This window comes from Marmota marmota, unplaced genomic scaffold (assembly GCF_001458135.2).
Source record: "Marmota marmota marmota unplaced genomic scaffold, marMar, whole genome shotgun sequence".
Classification (NCBI taxonomy): domain Eukaryota; kingdom Metazoa; phylum Chordata; class Mammalia; order Rodentia; family Sciuridae; genus Marmota; species Marmota marmota.
The window spans coordinates 30,842,969-30,870,820 of record NW_026000082.1 but is presented as its reverse complement, the minus strand read 5'-3'; the positions used below and the strand labels follow the sequence as shown (position 1 = coordinate 30,870,820).

Sequence of the window (27,852 nt, the reverse complement as noted above, 5' to 3'; positions counted from 1 at the left end):
CCTTCCCTCCACCGCTGAGGTGCACACAGACAGCATCAGCTTCCACCTCACAAACCCCAACAATGCTCTGTGGGCTCCCTTTCTCCCCACCCCCACTGCTCGCTCAGTGGAGCTCAGGAGGCCATGAACTTACACTTTCCTCCTAGTGGGGTCCAGGCTCAATTCTTGGGCCTGAGAGGGGCCACCAGAGCTCCTCATATATCACTCACTGATGACCTGGTCCTCAGCTTATGATGGGTGCCATTTCCAGCCTGGATGCAGGAAATTGAATTTGGCCTGCCTGCTGTTTGTGGCAAGTTTCTTGCCTCCTGCTGATAACAGAAAGTGCTGACAGTCTGACCAAAGCCCTTGTGTGCCTGGAGCAGTGCATTTTCTTGGCCTTCCACCAGTGCAGGAGATGGTGCCAGGCCGTGCTCTTCTACCAGGGGCTGTGGCCTCGCCTCTGCCTGCATTAGCAGTGCTGCCCCACTTGTCAGCCATCATTAATGAGCATTATCCTGCCCTCTGTCTATAGCAGGAGCTGTCACCGTCTCCTCTTGAAGGTTGTCCATCCTGACTCCCAACACAGGATGTTGTGAGTGTTCTGTCTGTAGAAGGGTTTTGCCCGGCCTTAGTCTATCCTGTGATTCTAATAAAGTTATTGTCCAAGCCCTGCAATGACATGAGTACTGTTCTGTCCTATCTATAGCAACTGTTTCAGCCTCAAGTGTGACTGTAACACATGTGGTCTTCTCTCTAACTATTTAACAGTCATATTGTTCTATCCTCTGACTGCCAATGAGAACTTTTTTTTTTTTTTTTGGTGTTGGGGATTGAACCCAAAGGCACTTTAGCACTAAGCTACATTCCCCCAGTCCTTCTTTTTTTAGTTGTAGATGGACACATACCTTTACTTCATTCATCTATTTTTTATGTGGTGCTGAGGATCGAACCCAGCACCTCGCACATGTGAGGCAAGTAGTCTACCACTGAGCTACAACCCCAGCACCCCCAATCCTTTTTATTTTTTACTTTGAGACAAAAATCTCACCAAGTTGCCTAGGCTGGCCTTGAACTTTCAGTCCTCCTGCCTCAGTCTCATGAGTAGCTGGGATTATATGTGTGTGCTACTGAACCTGGCAAATGATGTTACCTTTGCTGTCAGACTGAAACAAGGGGGCCACTCAGCAATCACACTGTGATAGTGGTGCCATTTGCCTTTCTCCGTAAGCTGAGCAGGTATGTGCTCGCCTGCACTCACTGGGGTCAAGGGCTGCCCATGAATCACTTGCCCTGATAGAGTCTGGAGGGCAGGAGGGAGGGTCTATCAAACATCCTCCCCTGCACTTTAAACTTCCAAATACCACCCTCAGAATGAGTAGGGTCCGGCCTGGAGATGTCTAGGACCCCTAGAGGCTGAGGGGCGGGGGGCTATTTTGACAGGAAGCTTGGGGTGCTACAGGCTTGTGGTTGGGCTGCTGGGGCCTGGTTGGCTGCAGAGTCCTCAGGAGGAGGCAGGAAGTCAGGGTGGAACGTGGGCGCAGGGAGACAGGTGGTGACTGCGACGGCAAGGGGAGCTGAGACTGTATCTGGGCAGCCGAGCAAGGCCAGGAGGACCATGTGAATGGGCCAGAGGGCTCCTGGGCCGGACAGGTAAGGAGTACTGGGAACCGGGGTCCAGGGACTGTGGTAGGAAGCCAAGCCCAGAGGGCTGCAGCTATGTGTAGGGCCACATCTGCAGCAACCCTTCAGGCTGAGAGAAACACGTCATTGGAGGTCAGCTGGATCTCCCCTTTCCTGTGAAATTGATGGCTCTTGCCTCTGCCACCATCTGACAAGGAGATTATGGCTTCTTGGAGATCTGGCACATGGACATCAGGTATTAAAAAGGCCTTCAGAAATCACCACGTCCAGTTCCTCATCCCATGAGAATGAGGCATTTAAGACCCACCAGTAAAGCGGTGGCTAAGCTAAACCCTGGAGAGTAGTGGCCTAGGCTGGGACACCTTTTTGCTCCACAATGGAAAAGGGTCATAGGACAGTCTTGAGTCAGAAGACCCAGGAATCAATACTTCTGGTCCCTAGGCCAGACAAGAACCTCTTGAAAGAGACAGAGTCACCCAGAGGATCCAGATGGAGGTGTGAGAAGTGACCTTAGCCTAAGTGACCAGCATTGTTTGAGAGAGGGAGGAGACTACCAAGGGGAGCGAATGGGTTTGTGAGGGGATATTTGTCATCAGGGATGGAGTCCTTGGGCGGACACATCTGCTCTGACTCTGGGAAGTCTCAGAAAGAGAACGATGAGAGAGGAAAGAGGAAGGGCTATTTTTATCCCGGACAGGAGTACAGCTGGCCCTAGGCAAGGAACTTCTGAACTTCCATCTGGAAAGTTGCCTTTCCTGCCTTGCCAAATGTCACAGCAGGATGTCCTCCCCTCTGCCCTGTCCCCTCCTGCTCAGCCCCAGCTGCATGTATAGGTCAGTTTGTCCTCCGTATTGCGGTATTGCTGCTCCAAACCCGGGGTGGGGGAGCTCAGAACAGCGCCGAAAGCTACCTCCGGTCTTCGGAGAGGCTAACTCGGAGCCTTCAGCTTCTGGGGGTAGTCCCCACCTCAGCCAGACTTTCCAGGTTTCCCCTGCCTCACTGGAGTTTTTCTTGTCACATATTTTCCACCTAGTCAGCATGTCCCAGCCTTTCTCCTATCTCCTGCCCCAAGGCCTGTCACCTGTTGTGGGGACTGGAAACATGCTGAAGCTCTCCCTGAGCTCCAACAGGGCTCATCTACTCCCGGAAAGGCAAGAGCAGTCCCCTGCACTGAGTCCTGTGCTGGTGGACCCAACAGACAGTGTCCCTAGCTTTTGGGGCTCAGGGACAGTCTCTCTCAAAGGGAGAAAGGGCCAAGGACAGGGGCAGAGAATGAGCTGAGGGTTCAGAGGAGGGAGAAGACCTCCCTCAAGGGGATCTGGAAAGCTTCCTGAAGAGTCAAGGAAGTTTTAGAACAGAGGCCCATTTTGGAGAGTGAAGCCAAGGTCATTCATTATTCCTGGGTTCTGTTCCTTGGGACCATAAAGACAAAGTCCTCAGAGTAAAGGTAAGAGAGCCTAGAAGTGTGGTGTAGTGTGAAGAATGTGCATTTCAGGGTCAGAAAGACCCAAGTAGAATTCCGGCTTTGCCATTTCCTTGAGTAGCTTCATAGCTCCAAACTTTAGTTTACTTATCTGTAAAGAGCAATAATAGATCTCTCCCTTACAGGGTACTTGCAGGAGGTCAAAGAGAAAATAATGACTGTGATGTGCCCTGGGTAGTACCTGACACATAGTAGGTGCTTAGGGGAAGCCAGGCACTTCCTTCCCTGCAAATGATGCACTAAGGGTTGGAAGGGCTGTCCACACCCAGAATCACACCTACTCAGCGCTTGGCCTTGGCAAGGCAATGAACCGCCCATTCCCTCACACTTGTGGTGTGGCTTTGCAAATGAGCTGAGCTTGTTTCCTGTGTGTAGTGGAGTGTGAGAACGAAGGCACACTGGATTTTGAGATAGGCTATAGGGTTTGCCTTAGAAGAGGGCCCCTTATATAGTCAGAGTCTCTCTCTCTCTCTCTCTCTCTCTCTCTCTCTCTCCCTCTCTCTCTCTCTCTCTCCTGCTCCTCTCCCTCTCTGTAAAACACCACAATTAATATCATCCTAAGAAAACTGAAGTATGCAGGTCTGCTCAGAGTTAGAGGCAGGGGCTACACATACACGACAGGCTGGATCTTACAAATCCATAAAACACCTACAACTAGTGCTTCAAGATCAGGCTCAATTTATGAAAGCATTTCTGAGGGGAGGTGAGGTAAGGGCAGGTGGAACCAAGATATCATCCAGGAATGTTTTGTTTTTCCCTTTTGTCCTTTTTCTGCTCTTGCAAGCTAAATACCGCTAAATACAAGTTCTACAATGAGCTACACCCCCAGCTCTGGAATGTGGTCTTTAAAAATCCACCTCAGTGTGCATTTTAAAGTGTCTGGAGTTGTATCTCCAACGCTTGTGCTAAAGAACACCAGTTCCGAGAGGCACCTGGAAAGAAAAGGGCCCAATCAACATGGCCTCTTCTACAAGCTCTGTTCCCCCAGGAGTTTCAGTCAGTGCTAGCTTGTTAAAAGCTCTGCAAGTCTCTCCAGAGAAGAAGCCTTAATTCATTTTGTCCCATCCAGTGTCTCCCAAATTTGCTGGGCCACACAACCTCTTTTTCCTGTGCTGCCTGCCAGTTCCATGTCTACACCTTTTGAGACAAGGATGGGAGTGGAAGGATACGACTCTGTACTTGACACTCCTCAAAGGATTGTGCTTCTGACAGAGTTTTTGTGTGGGTGGTGGTTTTGTTGTTTTTGTTTTTCGATTGTAAAATTAGCACATACTTGTTTTTTAAAAAAATTAGACAGAATAGAGTCATAAAAAGAAATACCAGAAATGCAGCCCCCTCCAATTCTACTTCTGGGATGTACTCACTGGGAATATATTGGTGTGTGTCCTTCCAGATTTTTCCACATATAAATGATGCGAGACATCACAATGAAGATCCTGGTCCCCAGAGGCAGGCAGACCAGGGTTCAACTCAAAACTCCACCACTCATTTGTTTGTTATGTGGCCTCAGACAAATGCTGTACCCAGTTGATGCCTCAGTTTTTGCATCTGTAAAATGGAGATAATAATAGCACTTGTATCATAGAATTATCATAAGAATCACATGAAATAATGCAAATAAAGGCTTAGCATAAAGCCTGGCTTGAAAGAATCCCCCACATACATATATTTAAATGCAAATTGGCTTACACTCTCCATTTTGTTCGGCAGCTTGCTTGCCCGGTTGATTCTAGGAGCTTTTCCTTGTCACAGAGCTCTACCAACACCCTTATCGACTTTAGCTAAATGGTACTTTGGTAAAAGAGTAATGGTGATTTTGAGATGTTATTTCCTGGCCAGTTTTGCTGTCTTGTGTTGCTATGTTGTCAGGCGTCAGAAAGATTACCTTTCAGCCAGCTGATGACGGCCTCCTGTGAAATGAAGTGACCCATCAGAGGGACACCCTCTCTGTCACAGAGGGCAAGGCCAAGTGATAGCACTCTCTCTGTTTGCTTACCTCTGTGTCCCCGGCACTAGATCAGAGCCTGGCACACAGGAGATGCCTGTTAGTTTTTTATCAATAGGCTGACCAATTAAGGAAGATGTGGCTGGGGATGTAGCTCTGTGGTAGGGCGCTTGCCTAGTTCCTGACATCATACCTGCAAAAAAAGGAGGTGGCTCCTTTAAGCCACTGACAGAGGCCCTAAACCCAAAGATCTCTCCCACAGAGCAGCATTTCCCACATTATAGCCTGTTACATCACCGATGTGTGTGAATAATTTCAGTGGATGATGGATGAACATTTACAAATGTGAATATGTGTGCTTATTTCATTGTGCACTAATGTGTAACTTCTGTTTACTTATGGCTGGTGATACTTGGTTTTTCATTGGAGGAGGTAAAGTTTTCATTTCGGGTAAACATATTAAAGGTGAAAAGGTGGTGTGTGGGAGTGCCAAAAATCACAAAGGAAAATGAAAATGGTAGAGATCATTTTAGTCTGGAAGACATTTAAGTCTGGTATCATAAGATGCCCGTGCTTAGCCCCAAATCATTCTCATATTTAAATTAAATACAACTGAGCTGCACCCCTAGCCCTATTCTTATTTTTTAGTCCTTATTACGTACAAATCACCAGGTTAAGTATTTTATTATATGGGATCATCTATACATCACCTAAAATGCTCATAACGGTCCCCAGATGCAGTTACTATTTTTATTCCCATTTTGCAGATGGAGGAACTGAGGGAGGCTTAAAAGGTTTAGTAATCTATCCAAAGGCCCTTTGCCAGTGAGTAATTGAGAGATCATGAGATTGAACTTGAGTCACTATGAAATGGACATAGTGAGCTGAGCTTCCATAACCTATAGAAACTTTCATAAAATGTTATGGAGGGCTGGGATTGTGGCTCAGTGGTAGAGCACTCGCCTAGCCTGTGCAAGGCCCTGGGTTTGATCCTCAGCATCACATAAAAATAAACAAATAAAATAAAGGTATTGTGTCCAACAACAACTGAAACACTACATATTTTAAAAATTATATGGATTGCCACACTATAAATAAGGTTGCATCCAAATAAAACTCCCAAGATGCAAATGCACACGCAAGTAACCCCAGGGTAGGAACTCGCTAAAAGGGGTGAATTACTGGTTAGGAGGCCTCTACTCAAATACCAATTAGAATAATTGCTTTATAGTTCTTATTGATGACAGTAACTAACCAGCAGAATAAGTTTTATGTTTAAACCATTCCTAATTTCTGAAAAGAAACACATCTTGTAGTTGGGGGTATAGCTCAGTGGTACAGCACATGCTCATGTATGAGGCTGTCAGTTCAATTCAGCACACACACACACACAAAAAAAAAAAAAACAGAAAGAAAGAAAATAGTATTATATAAAAAAGGAACATGTAAAAAAGAAGCAATCCTAAGCACATTGCTGATTTACCCACTAGCAATTATTTACTATGCCTGCAATCCTGATTTTTTTCCCCCCTTGGTACCAGGAATTGAACCCAAGGGCGCTTAACCTCTAAGCCACATCCCCAACCTTTTTTTTGTATTTTATTTAGAGACAGGATCTCACTGAGTTGCTTAGAGCCTCACTAAGTTGCTGAGGTTGGCTTCGAACTGCCATCCTCCTGAGCTGCTGCGATTGTAGGCATGTACCACTTACCCAGCTTGCAATTCTGATTTTTGGGTATCATGATGAGGTTTATGTAGGTATCCGTATCCAAGGCTCTTCACCAAACATATGCAACTTGGCCAATAACCAAATATCGGTGAGACACAAAGATCAAGTATTTAAAATGTTTTAAATGATTTATGACAGATTTTGCCACAAAATGGCCTATGTACACTAATGATCTAAAGTAGAAGAGCCTACCTGGTCTTCATGTAAAGCATTGGCCCATGTAACTCAGGCAAGAAGTTGGCACACATTTTAGACAAGATATTTTAAAAATCAATCTGGTTGGTGAGTTGGGAGAATGTCATCTTTTTTGTGGGGAGATACTAGAGAGTGAACCCAGGGTCTCACACATGCTAGGCAAGAGCTGTACCACTGAACTGTATCCCCAGTCCTTTCTTGTTGTTGATGTTTGTTGTTTTGAGACAGATCTTTCTAGGTTGCCCAGGCTGGGTTTGAACTTCAGTTGCTCCTGCCTCAGCCTCCCAGATAGTTGGGATAATAATACACACCTCCAAGTCTGGCTCATTCACTTTTATGAGCTTTACATACATTGACTTAAAAAACATTAATCTAGGGGCTGGAGTTGTGGCTTATCGGTAGAGCACTCCCCTATTATGGGTGAGCCCTGGGTTCGATCCCCAGCACCACACAAAAATAAATAAATAAAGATATTGCGTCCAGGGGCTGGGGTTATGGCTCAGCAGTAGAGTGCATGTGCAAGGCCCTGGGTTCGATCCTCAGCACCACATAAAATAAATAAATAAATAAATAAATAAATCATATTTAANCATATATATATATATATATATATATATATATATATATATATGATATTGTGTCCCACTACAACTAAAAAATGAATACTAAAAAACACATTAATCTAGAATGTGTTTTGTCTACTTAATAAAATAAAATAAGATGATGCTTTAGCCAGGTGTGATGGTGAGCACCTGTAACCCCAGCTACTTGGTAGTCTGAGGCAGGAGGATCGAATGTTCAAAGTCAGCCTCTGCAACTTAGCAAGGCCCTAAGAAACTCTATGAGACCCTGTCCCGAAATAAAACACAAAAAAGAGCTGAGGATGTGGCTCAATGTTTAAATTGAGGGTTCAATCCCCTGTACTAAAAAAAAAAAAATTAAAAAATTTTTGAAAACAAAGAGTTGGGAATGTAGGTCAGAGGTGGGATACTCTTGTTTTTCACTTCCAGTACTACAAAAAATAAAGTAGAATATAAAAGGAGGCTGGGGATGGGGCACGTAGCTTGGTGGTAGAGTGCTTGTACAGCATGTGTAAAGCCCTATTTCAAACCCCAGTACTGAAGGAAAAAAAAATTAATGAATCTACAAGAATCAGAAATCCATAGCTACAATTCCTCAACAACCCTGGGACCAGAAAGCCTAGTTCAGAAGATTCACACAGCCTGATATTTTTTTTCTTTGGTACCAGGGATTGAATACAGGGGTGCTTAATCACTGAATCAGATCCCCAGCCCTTTTTATTTTTGATTTTGCGACAGGGTCTCAGTAAATTGCTTAGGGCCTTGCTAAGTTGCTGAGGCTGGCCTGGAACTTATGATCCTCCTGCCCAAGCCTCCCGAGTTGCTGGGATCACAGGTGTGCACACAGCCTGAGATCTTTTGAATCAATTAAACATACCATGTGTGCAGGGCTGGTGTGTGTGTTGGGCAGGGTGAGCACATGGCTGAGGGGCTAGAAGGGCAGGCACTGGAATCCAGCTTCTACTCCACTTTTCAAGATTAACATGCCAGGGTTGGGTGGACCTCTAATAATGGGCAAAAAGTTCCCTGTGCCTCATGGGAAGCCAAGAACATTGTAGACCCTAGTCAGAGATAGTCTAGAATCTACACAATTCTCACTCTTGGCCTTGAGTTCCTGAGTTGGGAGAAGAGAATGTCCTCCTTCATTCACTCCAGAATTCGTCCTCATTGCCAGCTCTGGGAGCCCTGGGGATTCCTTAGATTTCTTTCTTCTTTCTTTCAGACAATGAGAAATTTATATTAAGCTTTAATTTTGACTTCTTTTTACTGACCTCATTATTAACCTGGTTAGATCACTTTGGCTACCCAGCAATTTTTGTCAAACTAAGACCAGAAAGATGAGACCTACATTTTTATAAACAGATGTATGTATCTATGGCCTCACAGTGACACAGGGACGGGCCCTGCTGTACATACCTACATCTATTATGCATCCCTCTGTATGCACAGACTCATGCAGAACATGGATTTACACACAGAAGCACAACACTCCTGAATCCTGTGCAGACCTGCATTCACCAGTGAGGAAAATGTAGATCCTGAAACATGCATTCTAGGTAGAAGGCAAATTGTCCAAGAGAAAAGCCTTTGTTAGCACAATGGTCAAGTCCTGGGTGGGGAGTGGTCCACACCTTCAGACGTGTCTCTCTTCCTCTGTGACCTGTCAGGACACCCCTTCCTCTGTAGGCTGCCCATGGGATGAAAAATAGAGGAAAATACCTTGATAGAGAACATGGGATCTTGCTGCGTTGCTCGCGACTAAAACACTCAGGGTCACTTCAGGGGAACTGGGCTGCGTGAAATAACCACACATAAGACAGAAATACCTTTTTCTTTGGGGGTACTGTGACGGTTCCTCTGACCTTAAGGGTCTGAAGAAAGAGAGCCCACACGTGCTGACCCTTTTTATTGAGAAGACATTCAAATGAGGCAAAGGGTCAGGTTTCAAGGGGCTGAGTCAAGCTTCACAATGTCTGCTGTCAGCAGGTTGACTGACATCTAGGAAGGCCACACCCAAGGGCAGAGTAAGAGAAGGGGACACACAAAAGGCGTTTCCATGGAACATTCTATCCCAAACAGGGCAAGGGGAACAGGTAAGCATAGCTTGACCCATGGAGCTGCAGGAAGGTGGGCCTACGCATGAAGACACATTTGGTGGCATTATTTCTACCCTCAAGATCGGGCTACCGTCTTCAGCAACTTAAGAGTAGCCAGATCATTGGGGGGATGACCTGCAGTGCCTCAACTGATCAGGAGGGAAAAACACTGGTCACAAGAGGTGACAGCCTCCCACCGGATCTGATTTGAGTTTGCTTCTGACAGGAACCCTTAGTGTGTTACTGGGAAAATCACCTAACCTCTTTGATCTCCCAACTTCTCCAGCTTTATTTTTCTTCTTATTAATTATTATTATCATTTCATCTCTTTAACTTGTTATTGTTGTTTTGAGGTAGTAGGAATTGAACTCAGGGCACTCTACCACTGAACTCTGTCACCCAGCCCTTTTTATCTATTTTTTTATTTTATTTAATTAAAAAAAATTTTTTGTAGTTGTAGATGGACAGAATGCCTTTATTTTATTGTTAATTTTTATATGGTGTTTAGGATCGAACCCAGTGCCTCATGCATGCTAGGCAAGCGCTTTGCCACTGAGCTACAGCCCCAGCCCTATTTTTTTAATTTGAGACAGGTTCTTGCTAAGTTGCTGAGGCTGGTCTTGAACTTACAATCCTCCTGCCTCAGCCTACTAAGTCACTGGGATTATAGGGGTGCACCAGGGCACCTGGAGCCTTACTCCCTCTCTTCTTTAAAACAAGATTGGCAAATTACATGAGTGCTTCCTAAACTCTTCCCTCCCAAGGACTATTGCCACTTCTTGTCCTACATTCCCCGACCCAATGGCTCTCTCATGGTTTAGAAGTTTTTGCCTACTAACAAGCTTCACTTAGCTACTAATTTTTTTGTTTTTTGTTTTCTAGTTTAAAAACTTTGTGTGTGTGTGTGTGTGTGTGTGTGTGTGTTTGCTGGAGATTGAACCCAGATCCTTGTCCATGCTCAGCATGTGTATAGTTCAAATTTTAAAGAGAGATTTAACTAAGTATGCACTGAAAAGATAATAATACAATTAGTCAAGCCAAGAACTAATTTCCCTACAGACTCTTCTCTTCCTGGGGATGTGACCCAGGGTTTTACACATACTAAAAGGTGTTTGCCACTGAGCCCCACACTGTCCCCAGTCTTAAAGGATATTAGATACTTTCTGGTGGATCAAGATTCAGTCCAAGACATAGATCCTCCCTGCATGCTCTCTTGGACTCTCCCTGAGGCTCTGTGGCTTCTCTTCTCTCCCCACCTGACCTCAGCCTGGACCAGGTGGGATCTCCATCCTAGATTCCTTCTGCCCCTTCCACTAGCTTCTCCTCACTTCTATAACCCAGTTCATCCCCTCTTCTTTTTTTATTTTTTATTTTTTTTAGTTGTACATGACACAATACTTTTATTTTATTTAATTACTTTTTTATGTGGTGCTAAGGATAGAATCCAGTGCCTCACACATGCAAGGCAACCACTCTACCACTGAGCTACAACCCCAGCCCTCATCTACCCCCTCTTTTTTTTCCACCCCCTCTTTTTAACCCCAAACTTTTTCCTGCCTCTTTCCAAAGTCTCCCAAACTGTCAAGCTAATAAAGGACATTACTTATCTAGGCCTGCAGCCCATCTGATACTGGTATTCTCTCCTAGCATAACCAACCTGTGCTTTTCTGAGGCGTGTTAAATCACAAACAACATGTCTAGTCTACCTTACTAGAGAGCTCAGCTCTTGGTATGTTCCAGGTTTCTATCAATCCTTTTTGGGGAGCTTTTACTGCTCATCACTTCCTGGTTACAATCAAATGAGCATCCTAAAAGCCACACAGTCACAATGAGTGAACTCTGACCTGGCAGGATTTCTCAAATGTCCTCCTGCCCTACTGACAGGAGTCCTTGGGGTAGGAAGAAGAGTGATTCTGCTACTTTTTTTTTTCTGAAAGTCTTTTGGTTTGACTTAATATTCCATGAGCATTTTGTGTTTTCCTGCACAAGAGGTCCTTATTGTTTAACTCATATGAATAAGATCAAGCAACATTCATGTTACAGGAAGATGTGCACGCCATGACTTCCGGTATCTGCAGGAGGCTCTGAGTATCTCAGTTGGAGAAACATGAGCCTGAAGCAAAAAGTCCCACTTTCCCACCTTCCAGAGCAGGGGCTGATGGGGCAGAATGGGACCTGGTAGAAGTCTTTCCAAAGTCTATACTAAGATGACAGTTATATAAGATGACAAGAAAGGGATGATGATCCCCACATGACAGAAGAGGAAAAGTCAGGCTTCAAAGAATGATTTCAGTAAAGTCACAGTGTCACAACCAGTTTTTGAACATAGGTCTTTCAGACTCCAGGGTCTGTCTTCTGTCTTGCTAACCAGAAACCTCCACGGCTCCCATCTCCGCTTCTACCTGGTATAGATCAGCCGCTCTAGCTTTGCTCTACCTCAAAGAGGCTGCGTGACTTTTGGCAGGCTTCCCTGGGCCTCACTTCGCTTATCTCAAATAAGAGGTTAAATCCAGGTCTGGTGGCTCTGGCCTGTAATCCCAGCTTCTTGGGAGGCTGAGGCAGGAGGGTTGCTTGAGCCCAGGGGTTAGACTCTCTCTCCAATAAATGAATAAATAAATAAACTCAGAGGCTAGTCTGATAGTTTCTAAGACCTTTACAGGTGGGAGAATCTGTGCACTGATCTTCTGCATATCAGTTGACATTTATTAATAATAACTATCTCTCAGCGCTGAGTGGCTTTCAGGCAAATAAAGCACCCTTCATCAAGGGGGTGGAAGAGGCAGTAGGACTCATGCATAAATCAGTAATCATGGAACTCAGTGCCTGAGCACTGAGTAGAATGATCCACTGAGACTGTGGTCTGAGTAGAATGATCCAGGGGCCTGGGGGGATAGGAGAACAAAGAACAATGGAAGGGCTCCACAGAGTAGGTGACTTTTGAGTTGAACCTTGGAGGTGAAGTTCAAGTTCAGCAGGTAGACAGGCTGTGTGTGTGTGTGTGTGTGTGTGTGTGTAGCTAAACAGATTGAGAAGGTGGAGTTGATCTTGATATTAAACGGTCTTGAATGCAAGGTAAATTATACTTTATCGGAGGACTAGTGTTTTCCAAGCAGTTCTGAGGAGCAGTCCCTGGGGAAGGATGTTTTCCATCCAGTCATCTTCAGAGGGAGGCTCCCACTCTGACTTGGGCAGACAGCTCTTCTTTTACCTGCTGTGTCTATGTAGTTCTGCTTGATTTCATCTGACAAAAAGTTTCCGCTGCTAAAACAGGCAAACAAACAAAAAAGTTCTGGCCAACAAGGCCGCTGAAGGGTTCTCTGCTGGTGAGAAGAAAAACCCTATTAGAAGGAACCCTCTGAAGGAGATTGTGTGGGTGTGGGTATGGGGGAGGGCAGAGGCCTGAGGGTGACTTTTGGAAGCCAAGTTCTCTCACCAGCTTCCTTAGTTGGGAGGAAAATTGTGATTAGGAGAGGGGCATCATCTTCTCTGACAGAGGAGAATCTGATCAAAAACTTAGGTCTCCCTCAAGGCTTGGTAAAGTGTGTGACCTCTGGGAGGTAGTCCTCCAACTCGGAGACTGGCAGAGGGTGGGGAGGCAGGAAGTGGGTAACTAGACTGACAAAGGTGCTTGTGGCGGTTTGCCCATCCCAGGTGGGGGGCGGAGCACAGGCGAGGCATAGGCCTGGTGTCAATGTACTTGTGGCCTGAGGGCTCTGAGGGGACACCAGTCAGGAACCCTCATTTCAGCTCTTCTGTGGCTGGTGAATGGGGGTCCGGCGGCCGTCGACCGTCTCAGGTACTTTCGGAAACTCCCAGGGCAACACCCTAAGACGCCTGATGTCCAGGGGGAACAGATCTAGGGGGAACTCCTTCAGCCCCCTCTCCATTTCCTCAGGGACCATGGGCTGTACCTGCAGCTCAAACCCTGAAGATGACTGGATGGAAAACATCGATGTGTGTGAGAACTGCCATTATCCCATAGTCCCTCTGGATGGCAAGGGCACGGTAAGGGGCAAGATGGGGGTTGGTGAGGGAGCCAGGTGGGTGTGCAGCCCAGGAGAAGGAAAGAGCTCACTACTAGAGGCCCTTGAAATAACACAGCAGATCCTGGAATACAGAAGGAAAAAGAGGCCCAGAGATGGGAAGGGACCCTCCTGAGGTCACATAGTAAATACATAGTGGGCAAATTCAGAGATAAGAAATCAGGTGGGAGAAATGGAGGAGAGTAGGCAGAAAGGAGGGGAGCCAGGATCTGATCCGGTCATCTTTCTCTTACCCACCCTCATTTCCCATCCCACAGTTGCTCATGAGGAATGGCTCTGAAGTACGGGACCCACTTGTCACCTATGAGGGCTCCAACCCACCAGCCTCTCCACTGCAAGGTGACCCCAACCAGCAGAGCCGGGAAAATAAAGTCTGTGGATCCTTGGCTGTTGGCCTTCTCCTCCCTTCTACGTCATACTCTGTCCTTTCTTGGTCCAAGTCTTGTTCCAGCTGTGACTCCAGAACTCTATTCTCCTGACGCCCCCTGTCTTTACAGATAACCTGGTTATCGCCCTGCACAGCTATGAGCCCTCTCACGACGGAGACCTGGGCTTCGAGAAGGGTGAACAGCTCCGTATCCTGGAACAGTGAGTGCCCCTCCACCCACCCACCCTGCACTGTGGATTCTGTGAGAAAGCGTTGTCCCGGGTACTGCATCCCTCCTGGGGTCCTTGACTGGCTCGAAGTGGGTTCCTTTGGGACAAAATGCGAGGCTCCAGAATGCTGATCCAGGGGTCGCGGTGGCCTGAGTTACTGGGGACCCTGATTGAGGGTCTCCAGCTGACTGCCCCTGTGGCGCAGGAGCGGCGAGTGGTGGAAGGCGCAGTCCCTCACCACAGGCCTGGAAGGTTTCATCCCTTTCAACTTCGTGGCCAAAGCGAACAGTCTGGAACCCGAACCGTGAGTGGGGACCTTGGTGGGTGTGGGTGGGAACGGATCTAGGGATCTCGGAGCGGGGAGTGGTCCTGGGGGTGGTGGCGAATGGTTGAGGATGATGGAGTTAAAAAGGACCAACAGCCAACGGCCTTCGTTTGCTTCTTCCGTGCGCAGCTGGTTCTTCAAGAACCTCAGCCGCAAGGACGCTGAGCGGCAGCTCCTGGCGCCCGGGAACACGCACGGTTCCTTCCTGATCCGAGAAAGCGAGAGCACAGCTGGTGAGCCACTGGGCGGGGCCTGAGGGCGGGGCCTCGGAGGAGTGGGCGGGGCCGCGGGCGAGTAGGTGCCGGAGGAGCCGGGTTTGAGCCCTAGACCAGGGCTGCAATGACCGCGCGGCTAGCAGGAGGCCACCCCTTCTCCTTTGCGTTTTTTTTGGTTTGTTCATTCATTCAGGATCATTTTCACTGTCGGTCCGGGACTTCGACCAGAATCAGGGAGAGGTGGTGAAACATTACAAGATCCGTAACCTAGACAACGGCGGGTTCTACATCTCCCCTCGCATCACTTTTCCCGGATTGCATGAACTGGTCCGCCATTACACCAGTGAGCCCCAGCAGGACCCCTCACCTGTGCCCTATCAGCTTGTCTCCCCCTAGTCCTTCTCAGGGGTACCCTTCAACCATCTTTCAGGGTACTCCTTCATTACCAAGTGGGTGAGATGTGGTACCTGACCCTACAGCCCAGATGTAGGGTGACCGACCTTCACCCCGCTTCATTACATTCCTCTAGAAGGGAACTTGGAGAGCTGGGGGTTGGGGAAAGCACCCAAGGCCTCGCATATTGACAGCCCCCTCCTTCTCCCTTGCCCTTGCCCTTGCAGATACTTCTGATGGGCTGTGCACTAGGTTGAGCCGCCCCTGCCAGACCCAGAAGCCCCAGAAGCCGTGGTGGGAGGACGAGTGGGAGGTTCCCAGGGAGACGCTGAAGCTGGTGGAGCGACTGGGGGCCGGCCAGTTCGGGGAGGTGTGGATGGGTGAGTACGGGCTTCCAAGACTGCTGGGAAAGAGGGGAGAGGGAGGCGTCCACTTTCAGGGCAGTTGCTTGGCTCTGGGAGCAGGAGTTCCACAACTCCTTCACTCCCTCCTGTTCCCTATCCAGGGTACTACAACGGGCACACGAAGGTGGCAGTGAAGAGCCTGAAGCAAGGCAGCATGTCCCCTGATGCCTTCCTCGCTGAAGCCAACCTCATGAAGCAGCTGCAGCACCCGCGGCTGGTCCGGCTCTACGCGGTGGTCACCCAGGAGCCAATCTACATCATCACCGAATACATGGAGAATGGTGGGTGCGACAGCCATACCTGGACGCTGGAGGACACTGCTGTCTCCCACCCCTTCCTACCTCTACTCTACCCCTATTCTACTGGAGTGGGGCGGGGGCATACCCCTTTTGCTCCCGCCAAACACTGAGGGTTTTCCTGGGCATCTAAAGACCCACCTACAGGGGTAAGAAGAAGCTGTGTCATCTGAGTCTGTCTACGACCCAGCCTGATGTGGCAGCCTTTGGAAGAATGTTCATCCCCATCTTTCCTGACCTGCAGTCAGTCCCTTTTGCATTGTTTTCAGTCAAAGCATCTCAGGATGCTTGACCTCAGAAAATGAGTAGGTCCCTAGTTCTGTTTCTCTCCTTTCTTCCCTGGAAACTTGGGAGGATGGATTTGCTCCAAAGCCTCCTTTTCAGTTCTGGGTGAGCCCGACACCTCTCTGGGACTGCTGTTGGACAGAGTGAGAATCCTATGAAGAGGGATATGAGTTTCTAGGCTCAGCTTTGAAGCCACTGATTTGCCATGTGTGGTATAGGCCAACTCCCTGTACTGTCCGTGGTATTCAGCTCCCCTAAGTCCAACAGCAAAAATCTAAAAAAGCTCATCCAAAAATATATGCAATGTCCATTAAGGACCTAGAGTCTGACTGCCTGGATTAGTCTTGGCTTCATGATTATGTAGCTTTGGGCAGATCACATCACTTATTTCTGCCATGGTTCTCATCTGTAAAATAGTGGTACTAATGCAATAGGCACTCACTCATGAGGTCTTTGTGAGGATAAGAGTTAGAACAATCTCTGCCATAAATTTGTTGCTGTTATCTGGCTCTGATTGTTTGGGAGTACAAGACATGTCTCTCTTTCAGGGAGAGAAATAAACTATTAATTAGCTACTGGGTTCTGGAAGTGGCAAAGAGGTTTTGTCTTGAGTAATAACTTTTATAGTTGCTTAGAGTGCTGAGTTGAGAAGGATTCTGAGGCTCATTGGAAATGAACATTGGAATTGATGCATCTGCCCCTAATACTTGAATGGCAGCACATGGCCACATATTTACTGTGTCTGAGTGAGGTTTTTATCTTTGCTGAATAATTCAGCACTTATAGTGGGGACAGGTTGTTGTCATTCTCACATTTTTTTTTTTTTAATGGTGCTGGGGATTGAACCCAGGGCCTTGTGCATGCAAGGCAAGTACTCTACCAACTGAGCTATATCACCAGCCCTTCACATGGGGTTTTAATCTCTTGGATAGGGCAAGTGGTCACTAACTCTTCCCAACAACTCACATCCATGGTGTCCTCCCAGATGCCCTCCACTACCAGAGAGGTGGTCCCTCAGGCCTCCAGGGACCATTTTCCCTACTTCTCATTCAATACATTCAGCACTGGGCACTGAAAACATTGATGCTTGGACATGGATGAATCAAACAAGGTTTCTACTGTAAGGGAAACTTGATTTTAACTTTGGGCAATGGGAAAACCAAAGTTTATGCCATGGGGGAAGTTCCAGCATGCCAGAGGAATGTAGATGATGATGTAACTTATTAAACCTGGTAGGATCTAGAAAGGCTTCCTAGAAGAATAATCTAGTGGACTGCGAAACAAGAGTAGAATTTTTTTAGCAGGCAGAGATAAAACAAAGAAAGGTTGAGATGAGAATCTAGTGGTCTGTGTGAAGAATCTGAAAATTGTCCATAGTGGGGGCAGTGAGAGAAGTGGCGTGGGCAGAGCAACCACAAAGTGGAGCAGGCAGGGTTTTGGATGCCCAGCTGAGTTGTCGGGGCCTACTTTATTCTGACAAGGAGCTTACAGACCCCTCCAACCATACCCTATACTCTGAGCATACTCACCTTGAACTCCTCCATTCTCCTAATTCTTCCTTTCCACGTGTCAGACACTGCCTCTAGACTCCAGTTAGGAGAGGAGAGTCTGGGACCCTTTCGGGCAATTTGGTCAGCAACTCTTGCTTCTGCCCACAGGGAGCCTGGTGGATTTTCTCAAGACCTCCTCGGGCATCAAATTGACCATCAACAAACTCTTGGACATGGCAGCCCAAGTAAGGAGATTGGGGAGCAGTTTGGCATGGGTACAGACCCGTGGGGTGAGGATATCCAGCCCAGGGCTGATGACCTGTACCTGGCCAACAGATTGCAGAGGGCATGGCATTCATTGAAGAGCGGAATTACATCCACCGTGACCTGCGAGCTGCAAACATCCTGGTGTCTGACACCCTGAGCTGCAAGATTGCAGACTTTGGCCTAGCACGGCTCATTGAGGACAATGAGTACACAGCCAGGGAGGGTAGGTGTGGGACATGGGGGAGTTCTGGGGTCTGCAGGGTCTGGCCAGGCAGACACGGGTGACCTCACTCTTTCCCCACCTCCCTACAGGGGCCAAATTTCCCATTAAGTGGACAGCACCAGAGGCCATCAACTACGGGACATTCACCATCAAGTCAGATGTGTGGTCTTTCGGGATTCTATTGACGGAAATTGTTACCCATGGCCGTATCCCTTACCCAGGTCAGTGCCAAGGGTAGGAACCACAGGGTTATAGGGAAGGGCAGAAAATCTTTGTCTTCTTACTCACTGCTTTCCAGGTTCAGAATTTGAAACTTTTGGCTGCTTATCCTGTGTCCTCTGAGGAGTGTGACTCCAACGATCCTAAGCAGATCCCAGCACTGGCTTTCATCACTGTCTTTGGATCTTGTTCTTCTTTTCCAGATCCTTTCTTTAATTCTGGCATGGGCAGCCTAGTATGGTAGAAGTGGATCTAGCCTGGGAGTCAAAAGATCTTTTTTTTTTTTTTTTAAACCAGATTGGTCATTGATTCTAACTTTCTGTTTGGCTTTGATCAGATCATTCTATCTTTCCATATCTATTAAATATAAGATCAAAATAGGCTGGGCTCTGTGACAAGGGAGGCTGAGGCAGGAGGATTGCAAATTCCAGGACAGCTTCAGTAACCCAGGAAGACCCTCTCTCAAAATAATAAAAAGTAAAAAGGGTGGGGGAAGTAGCTCGGTAGTAAAGCCAAAGCCACCCCTGAGTTCAATCCTCTACATATACCTACAAAAAAAAAAAAAGAAGAAGAAGAATAAGAAGAAAAGAAAGAAACAAAGAAAGAAAGGAAAGAAAAGAAAAAAAAAGTTAAAAATACTGCTTAGCTCATACTAAGCTATTATTAATCATTACTTTGGGCAAGTAACGTCATTTCTCTCAGCCTCAATTTCCTGATATTAGAAAAAAGAGATTCTGTGAAAGAGCCTGACTCATAGTAGGTGCTCACTAAATACTGGTTTCTCTTCCCTCTGAAGCTTTTCATCTAAAGAGGGAGAAACAGATACTACCCCCACATCCTCCATGTCTAGAACAACATTCTTAACCCTAAATTCATCCAAGACAGGGGTGGAATTTTTTTTTTTTTATTGGTACCAGAGATTGAACCCATGGGTGCTTAAAAACTGAGCCATATCTCCAGCCATTTAAAAAAAATTAATTTAGAGACAGGGTCTCACTAAATTACTTAGGGCTTGTCAAGTTGATGAGGCTGGTTTTGGACTTGTGATCCTCCTGCCTCAACCTCCTGAGCCACTGAGATTACAGGGTGCATCATCATGCTTGGCCCCAGTGGTATAATTTTTTTTTTTTGAAAGGAACTTACTAAGAAACTCTAGGGAAAGGAAATGGAAAAGGAAATTGGGAGCAGGGAGGTTATGGAACATAGTGGCTGGATTTGCAGAGGCTTCCCACATTCCCAGTAAAATGTGAAAAGAACTTTACTCCTAGGAAGGTAAAGGCACCCTGTGTTCAGATGAGAGGTGGGCTCCCTGCCCTGGGCTTTACCCTCACACAGTCCAGGGCCATTGCTGGACCTAGACCACACTCCAGGTGTTCTGCCTACAGTCCTTCCCATCCTCCACTGTGCCTATGGAGGCAAACCCATAGAGAATGTCTCCATTAGAAGAAAAGGTAGTGAAAGCAGGATGACAGGTCTTGGGGATATAGACAGTGGCAGAGCACTTGCCTAGCAAGCTGAAGGCCCTGGGTCTAATCCCCAGCACCACAGAAAAGAAAATGATGATGAACAGGAACTGACAGGTGGCATTAAGGTCAGAGAGACAATGGGAAGCAACAGGGACCTTGGTGAATTTGCATCTGCTCCAGTGGAAGGAGGTTTTGTTGTTGTTGTTGTTGTTGTTGTTTGTTTGTTTGTTTTAACAGTGCTGGGGATGGAACCCAAGGACATTCTATTACTGAGTCACATCTCCAGCTCATTTTATTTTCTATTTTGAGACAGGGTCTTGCTAAATTGCCCAAGTTGCTCTCAAACTTAGATTTCTCCTGCTTCAGCTTCCCAAGTGGCTGGGATTTCAGGCACGGGCAACTGAGCCTGGAAATCTTTTTTTTTTTTTTTTTTCAAGAGAAGCTCAAACTTGGAGTTTTAGGAAAACCTGCTTATTTCCAAATATAGGTGATTGATTCAAATTGTTTAAAACACCATATGGAACAAACCAAAGTGGGCCTGTGAACTATATTTAGGCTGGCTTTTGTCTGTGGGTTGGCACCCTCCACTCTTCATGGGTGTTTGGTTCCCTGGTTTACATTTTCCTGTGTCCTGATTTTAAAATGTGAGGGACCTGTAAAAGGTAAAGGCCTCCCAGAGCAAGATGTGGGCAAAACTTTTTTTCACTCTTGACCAGGCCCAAACTCTGCAGGAGCAAAACTTTTATTTTGCCAAGCATTCACAGTGCATGCCTATAGTTTATTCTACTCAGGTGGCTGAAGCAGGAGGATTGCTTGGGTCAGTCTGGGTAACATAGCGTAGACCCCCGTCTCAAAAACAAAAACAAAACTTCTATTTTTCTAGAAGGGTTTGGTCTTTGGGGATTAATTGTCTTCTCTCAAGAGACTGAAGAAGAAAACAGAGGCTGCGTGGGTATTGTAGAAATAGGGAGCTGTGGGTCTGGGGATATAGCTCAGTTGGTAGAGTGCTTGCCTCGCATGCACAAGGCCCTGGGTTCAATCCCCAGCACCACAAATTAGTTGTGAGCATGCAGTTCTCCAGAGCACCTCCTCTTGAGAAAAGGTACATGCCAGAAGCTGCCATGGGGGCCAGAAGCTACCATGGGGACCAGGAGCAGCACAAAAGAAGGTTACCAGCCCAATGACTATTTCATATGGGTCATGGAGAGGCCTGGTGAGCCTTCTCAGTGAGGGGCAGAGTCTGTTTTGCTGGAGTCTGGGGGTCCATCTGCTCTCCTCATGTGCCTTGTCCTAAAGCTAGAGATGCCTCCTCCTGCCCTGGGTCCAGACCACCATATCATTCTCACCAAATCATAACAACCTCAGGTGCCCTTTACGAAGCCTCTCCTGTTCAAGCACTAAACCTGGTGCTTTATATGCACTAACTCACTGAGTCCCCTTAAGAACTCTGTGAGGTAGGAACAGCTATTTACTTCATTTTCCAGGTGAGGAAACTGAGGTTCAAAGAGGTGGCTTACTCAAGGTCCCACAGCTAACAAGTGTGTCACTGAGTGTGTAATCTGTAACAGGAACTCCCAGTGGTCTCACTGATATTTAGCAGGTACCATTAGTGTGACCTACCACTGATGAAAACCTTTTGGATTGGTACTCACACCACGCCATTTAAATATTCTGAACATTGCCTGTATTTGTCAGTTTTCTGTTACTGTAAGGAAATACTTCATGGAGGTCAGGAAGCAAAGAGGAAGAGGAGGGGTCGGGGTCCAATACCCCATCAAAGGCAGGCTTCCAATGATCTCACTTCCTCGCTAGGCCCCACCTCCTAAAAGTTCAACCACCTCCCATAAGTGTCACAGGCTGAGGACCAAGCCTTCAACACATGGATCTTTGGGGAATATTTAAGATCCTAACTCTAGCATCAGCCCTGCCTGTGGGCTTTCAAAGCCTGGAGGTTTGATGTCCTTGTTTCCTATTGATCTCCAGGGATGACCAATCCTGAGGTGATTCAGAATCTGGAGCGAGGCTATCGCATGGTTAGGCCTGACAACTGTCCAGAGGAGTTGTACCACCTCATGATGCTGTGCTGGAAGGAGCATCCAGAGGACCGACCCACCTTTGACTACCTACGCAGTGTACTGGAGGACTTCTTCACGGCCACAGAGGGCCAGTACCAGCCCCAACCTTGATATTGATAGGCCTAGCTGGCTTGAGGCTTTCCCCCATCTGGCCACCCTGGCTTGGGAAGTTGGGGTTCTTGTGCCACGTTCACATGACCTATGCACTTATGGACTTTATACATGAATCTCACCCACATGTGACACATGTGTATTGTGTGTCATATGCATATCCCATAGTTGTGTGGGTTCTACATATGTCTTGTACATGTATAATCTATGCACATATGTTTTGGAGACGATGATCTAAAGGTCTCTTTCTAGACACTCCCATTTTCTGAGACCACAGAGGGGGAAAAGAGGCTTATGATTGACACCTGCTTCTGTCTACCCCTTTTCTTTCTCTGGTCCAGAAGTTCCTTGCAGCCTGGGACCTTGTCTGATACCTTTTGTACTCCTCCTCAGGGCCTGGCACACATCAGGAGCTCAATAAATCTCAGTTGATGAAGGTTGTATATCTCTCTGCTGTGCACCACCTTCTTTCCTCGTGGGGAGATACTAGGGATTTGGAAGATGGAAACTAGGTCACCCTGAGTTGGATTAAGAGATGGGATGAGTAGCCGGGTGTGGTGGCACATGCCTGTAGTCCCAGAGGCTTGGGAGGTTGAGTCAGGAGGATTGCAAGTTCAAACCCAGCCTCAGAAAGTCATCAAGGTCCTAAGTGACTCAGTGAGACTCTGTCTCTAAATAAAATACGAAAATGGGATGGGGATGTGGTTCAGTGGTTAAGTGCCCCTGAGTTCCATCCCTAATACCAAAGAGAGAGAGAAAAAGAGAGAGAGAGAGGTATGGGATGAGTGGATATTTGAACTTTTTCAGCCCTGGTGATGCTGGGGGCCAAGGGAGGGCCCTACAACTGTGCTATATGGGCCTCTACAAACCTCTTCAAATGGGACAGCGTTCCTCACCCTCTCCCCAAAGGAGGAGAACCTCCTAGGGACTGGGCATGCCATATGACCTTCCTCTGCTTTATATTAAGAGCAATAGCATTTTTTTCTTATAGCTACTTATTTAAGAGTTATTTCACCTTCAGGATCTGTGTATGTGTGTGTGCGCCCGCGTGCGCATTATCGGGATTGTGGAATTGAACTCAGTGCTCCACACATACTTTTTAAAAATATTTTTTATTAGTTGTAGTTGGACACAAAACCTTTATTTTGTTGATTTATACGTGGTGCTGAGGATTGAACACAGGGTCCCGCACGTGCTAGGCAAGCACTCTACCACTGAGACACAACCCCAGCCCAGGGCTCCACACATTCTAGCAAGTACTTTGCCACTGAGCTACATCCCCAGCCCTTTTGTAAACTTCATTTTGAGATAGTGTCTCACTGAGTTGCCCAGGCTGGACTTTGACTTGTGATTCTCCTGTCTCAGCCTCCAGTGTTACTGGGATTACAGGTGACTGACACCGTTTCCAGCAAAGGGTGTTTTAAAATATTGATTTTTTAATTCACTCATTTAACAAATATTTATTGGACCTCTACTGTGTGCCAGGCACTGTTTGAGGCTCATAGGCTATGCAGTAGGCAATACACACACAAACCTCTATTTCATGACATTTACATTCTAGCAAGGGAAAACATGCAATAAACATCACAAAGAAGTAAAATTATATAGAATGTTGTAGATGATGAGTGCTAAGGCAAAATGAGGGCAGGGTAAGGGGAGTTAGGAATGTTATATTTTGGGGAGGTTTGCAATGTTAAACGTTGTCAGGAAAGGCCTCACTGAGAAGGCAACTTTTTTTATTGTTGTTTTTTGGGTGCTAGGGATCAAACCCACGCCCTTGCACATGTTAGGCAAATGCTCTACTACTGTCACCCTAGTGGAAGAAAGTGACTTAAGCAAAGCTTTGAAGGTGAAGAATGAACCACATAAAATGAAGGTGAGGCAAGAGCTTAGCTGGCTCTGGGAGGTAATGCTAGCCTGAGAGGGTGTAGATCCAATGGGGCTGGGGACCTGTGTCCCTTGCAGAAATTATTTTGAGGAGACTTAACAGGGATTTTTGTGAATCCCTGTCATGATCTTTTTATTTTTATTTTTTCTACATGGGGTACTGAAGCCAAGGGTGCTCTACCACTGAGCAACATCCACAGCCCTTTTTATTCTTTATTTTGAGACAGGGTCCTGGGTTTTTTTGTTTTGTTTTGTTTTTTTTTTTGGTACCAGAGATTGAACTCAGGAACACTTTACCACTGAGCCACATCCCAGGGCTGCTTTGTATTTTATTCAGAGACAGAGTCTCACTGAGTTACTTAGTGCCTGGCTTTTGCTGAGACTGGCTTTGAACACTTACCCTCTGGAGTAGCTGCACCATTATGCTTGGTTCTTGATTTACATTTTTTTTATATTTATTTTTCAGTTTTCAGTGGACACAACATCTTTATTTTATTTTATGTGGTGCTGAGGATCGAACCCAGCGCCCCGTGCATGCCAGGTGAGTGCATTACTGCTTGAGCCACATCCCCAGCCCGATTTACATTTAAAAAAAAATTTTTTTTAGTTGTAGATGGACACAATACCTTTGTTTATTGGACACAATACCTTTGTTTATTTTGTTTATTTTAAATACCTTTGTTAGTAATGAAAATTGAACCCAAGGGTACTTTATGACTGAGCTACATCCCCAGCCCTTTTTATTTTTATTTTATTCATTTATTTTGTGGTACTGGGGATTGAACCCAGCGCCTTGTGCATGTAAGGCAAGCACTCTACCAACTGAGCTACATCAACTTATTGAGACAGGGTCTCAATAAGTTGCTGATGGCCTTGCTAATTTGCTGAGGCTGGCTTTGAACTTGTGATCCTCCTGCCTCAGCCTCCCAGTTGCTGGGATTACAGGTAGTTGCTACCACCACATGCCCAGCTTGACTTACATTTTAAAAGAAAGTTTCTTGGGGATAGGGCTGTAGCTTAGTGGTAGTAGGCTTATCTGGCATGCAGGAAGCCCTGGGCTCAATCCCCTGCACCAACCAACCAACAAATGAAAAGATCCCCTAAAAAAATAAATAAATAAAAATAAAAGGATGGTGCTTACTGCTATCTTAAAGAAAGACTGGGGGTGCTGGGGATGTGGCTCAAGCGGTAGCGCGCTCGCCTGGCATGCATGCGGCCCGCCCAGGTTCGATCCTCAGTACCACATACAAACAAAGATGATGTGTCCGCCAAAAAACCTAAAAAAATAAATAAATATTAAAAAAATTCTCTCTCTCTCTCTCTCTCTCTCTCTCTCTCTTAAAAAAAAAGAAAGAAAGAAAGAAAGACTGGGTTAACCAATTTATACAACTAGGGAGATATTTGTATAAAAGTGTAGATTCTGCCTTCTCTTGAAAAATGGAAGACTTGGCTACACTGGACTTACTGGTCCTCATGGGGTGGAGTAGTGGCCATCCCCATTCAGGTGAGTCATGGACTCTCCCTTTGACAGAGCCTCATTCAAATAGTGAAACAGAGTGTTAGTAACTTGTTAGAGTCTGTAAACAAGTCAAAATAACACCTGGCATTTTGCCAGGGGAATGTTAGAGTTGGTAAACAAGTCTGGATGGTGCCTGGCAAAATGCCAGAGGGAGTGGTTTGAGAAGTAACAAAAGCGAGCCATTAAGTGTGGAGATTCCTGATTGGTTGACTGCTGTATCTAGTTTATGTTAATTAGATAAGCTGTGTGGAATGTATAAATACCGCTCCTGTCCTACAATAAAGGGCTCCCTCTCCTGCTGTATCAACCTACACAAGTTGTTCGTCCCCCCCCCCCCCCTTATTTTGCTGCAGCCTGACTGCAGCAGTAACTATTTCTCATCAATCTTGCACTGTTATTCTTACAATAAGGGAGAAAATGAACTGGTTTTTTGGCAGCTGCAAACATGGGCTGGGATTGTGGCTCAGTGGCAGAGTGTTTGCCGCGCACATGTGAGGCGCTGGGTTCAATCATCAGCACCACATAAAAATAAATAAACAAAATAAAGATATTGTATCCATCTATAACTAAAAAAAATTATATATATATTTTAAAAGATATCTGAACATGGCAGTGTGTTTGATGAAAGATGGGAAGATAGAAGAAAAAGTAATATTTCTCTCTCTTCTTTTTACTATGTGTATGTGTGTGTGTGTGTGTGTGTGAGACAAAGGATTGAACCTCTCTGCTTGACCACTGAGCTACATGCCCAGCTTTTAAAATTTTTTATTTTGAGACAGAGTCTTGCTAAGTTGCCCATGCTGACCTCAAATTTGTGATCCTCTTGTCTTGGTCTCCTAAATCACTGGGATTACAGGAATGCACCACCATATTTGGCTGCATGAAAGTGAAAAATCCAATTTTTAAAATATGCAAAGAACGTGAGTCATAATAACATAAACTCCTTCACTTATATCACCTGCTTGACCGCTGTAGGCATCTGAGGTTATGATATCCCTTCTGTGTTTTATAAAGTGCTGCCACACCCATGAGCTCAAAGGATTCCTCTTTTGGATACTGAATACAGCCATAGAGTCCTTGAACTTTGTTTTCTTCTCCTCCCAGTTTTGCACAGAGGGAAATGAAGGCCTAGAAAGGTTAAGTAAAGCCATTCGAGGCCAGCTGGGAAGCGGTGACAGAATGGGAAACAGGGTTTATTTCAGGCCAATTGCTATGTCTATGAAAAAACCAATGGGTCTTAGATTTTCTGTTACCTTATAACTAAAGGCCCACATGCAGTTCCCAGCACAAGTCCCCAAGCACTATTTAAAGAGGCAAAAGTCAGGTGTGGAGGTATACTTCTATAATGCCCACTACTCTGGAGGCTGAAGCAGGAGGATTGCAAGTTCAAGGCCAGCCTGGGCAATTTAGTGAGACACTCTCAAAAAAAAAAAAAATAAATAAATCTGGAGATGGAGGTCACTGGTAGAGGACCCTAAGTTTCAATCCCCAGGACTGCAAAAAAAAAAAAAGAGTAAAAATAAAAATACATAAAGAGGGGCTGGGGCTGTAGCTCAGTGGCAGAGTGCTTGCCTAGCATATGTGAGGCACTGGGTTTGATCCTTGGCATGGTATAGAAATAAACAAAATAATAAAAATGTGCTGTGCATCTGCAACTACAAAAACAAATTAAAAATAAATAAATAAAGAGGCATAAATATCTATCTTATTAGAGCAGAACCATAAATAAGTAACTTAGTACAATGTTTAGCACATATTAAGGCTATGGTAGCTGTTAATTTAATAGCTATGCACAGTGCTTTTTGGTCTTTCAGTTTTCAGTAGTGAGCTGTTAATGACTAGATCAATCTAGGATCTAGTGGGGTGATTTTACACCCCATCTTGTTTTCCCCCTCCCCAGATATTTGGCAATGTCTGGAGACAATTTGGATTGTCAAAGTATGTGTGGGGTGCCATTGGCATCAGATGGTTGGAGGTCAGCATGCTGATAATGTAAGGGTTCCGCGAAACGTCGGAGAAAGAGACCACCAAGTGACCACTCATGCAATTGGCAGAAGTGGGATTTATTGAACCAGCATGCTGGGGCTCCGTGCCCACTCAAGAAGGGAAAGCAGCCCAGAGCCCCGAGCAGGGGCTGAGCACTGCTTAAGTACACTTTTTGGGGAGGGCGGAGGGCTTTGTATACATCAGAACAAATCATCATGAGGCGCGGGAAAATTGAACAACAACTCCTAAACATGATTGGTTCATTCATTGGCGGGAACAGGTCAGGCTGGAGTGATAGGTCATTCCTAAGGAGGGGGTTACATTTAAACTGATTGGTCCAGGCCCTGCAATGCCTATGTGCGACCACACAGAGCCCTTATTAAACAATCCAAATAGTCA

The 27,852-nt window shown here is 46.0% G+C and overlaps 1 protein-coding gene and 1 non-coding gene across 5 annotated transcripts; one reads left to right on the top strand and one right to left on the bottom strand.

Annotated features, from left to right (window-relative positions):
* Positions 1–1,483: 1,483 nt before the first annotated feature.
* On the top strand, positions 1,484–22,504 carry Lck (LCK proto-oncogene, Src family tyrosine kinase). 4 transcript variants are annotated; one of them, XM_048815840.1, is made up of 14 exons: positions 1,502–1,632; positions 1,721–1,858; positions 13,548–13,657; positions 13,953–14,034; positions 14,193–14,283; positions 14,498–14,596; positions 14,747–14,850; positions 15,026–15,175; positions 15,453–15,605; positions 15,731–15,910; positions 17,869–17,945; positions 18,037–18,190; positions 18,280–18,411; positions 21,859–22,504. In XM_048815840.1, the coding sequence occupies exons 2-14, from the start codon at positions 1,825–1,827 to the stop codon at positions 22,059–22,061; spliced, it is 1,569 nt and encodes a 522-aa protein (XP_048671797.1). In that variant the 5' UTR covers positions 1,502–1,632; positions 1,721–1,824; the 3' UTR covers positions 22,062–22,504. The 4 variants fall into 4 exon arrangements, with proteins under 4 accessions (XP_015340817.1, XP_048671797.1, XP_015340815.1 ...); XM_015485329.2 differs by having other exon boundaries at positions 1,507–1,632; positions 1,732–1,858; XM_015485331.2 differs by lacking the exon at positions 1,721–1,858 and having other exon boundaries at positions 1,484–1,632.
* Trnaa-ugc lies at positions 17,036–17,108 on the bottom strand. Its single transcript has one exon. It is a non-coding gene; the product is annotated as a tRNA-Ala (tRNA).
* Positions 22,505–27,852: the final 5,348 nt, after the last annotated feature.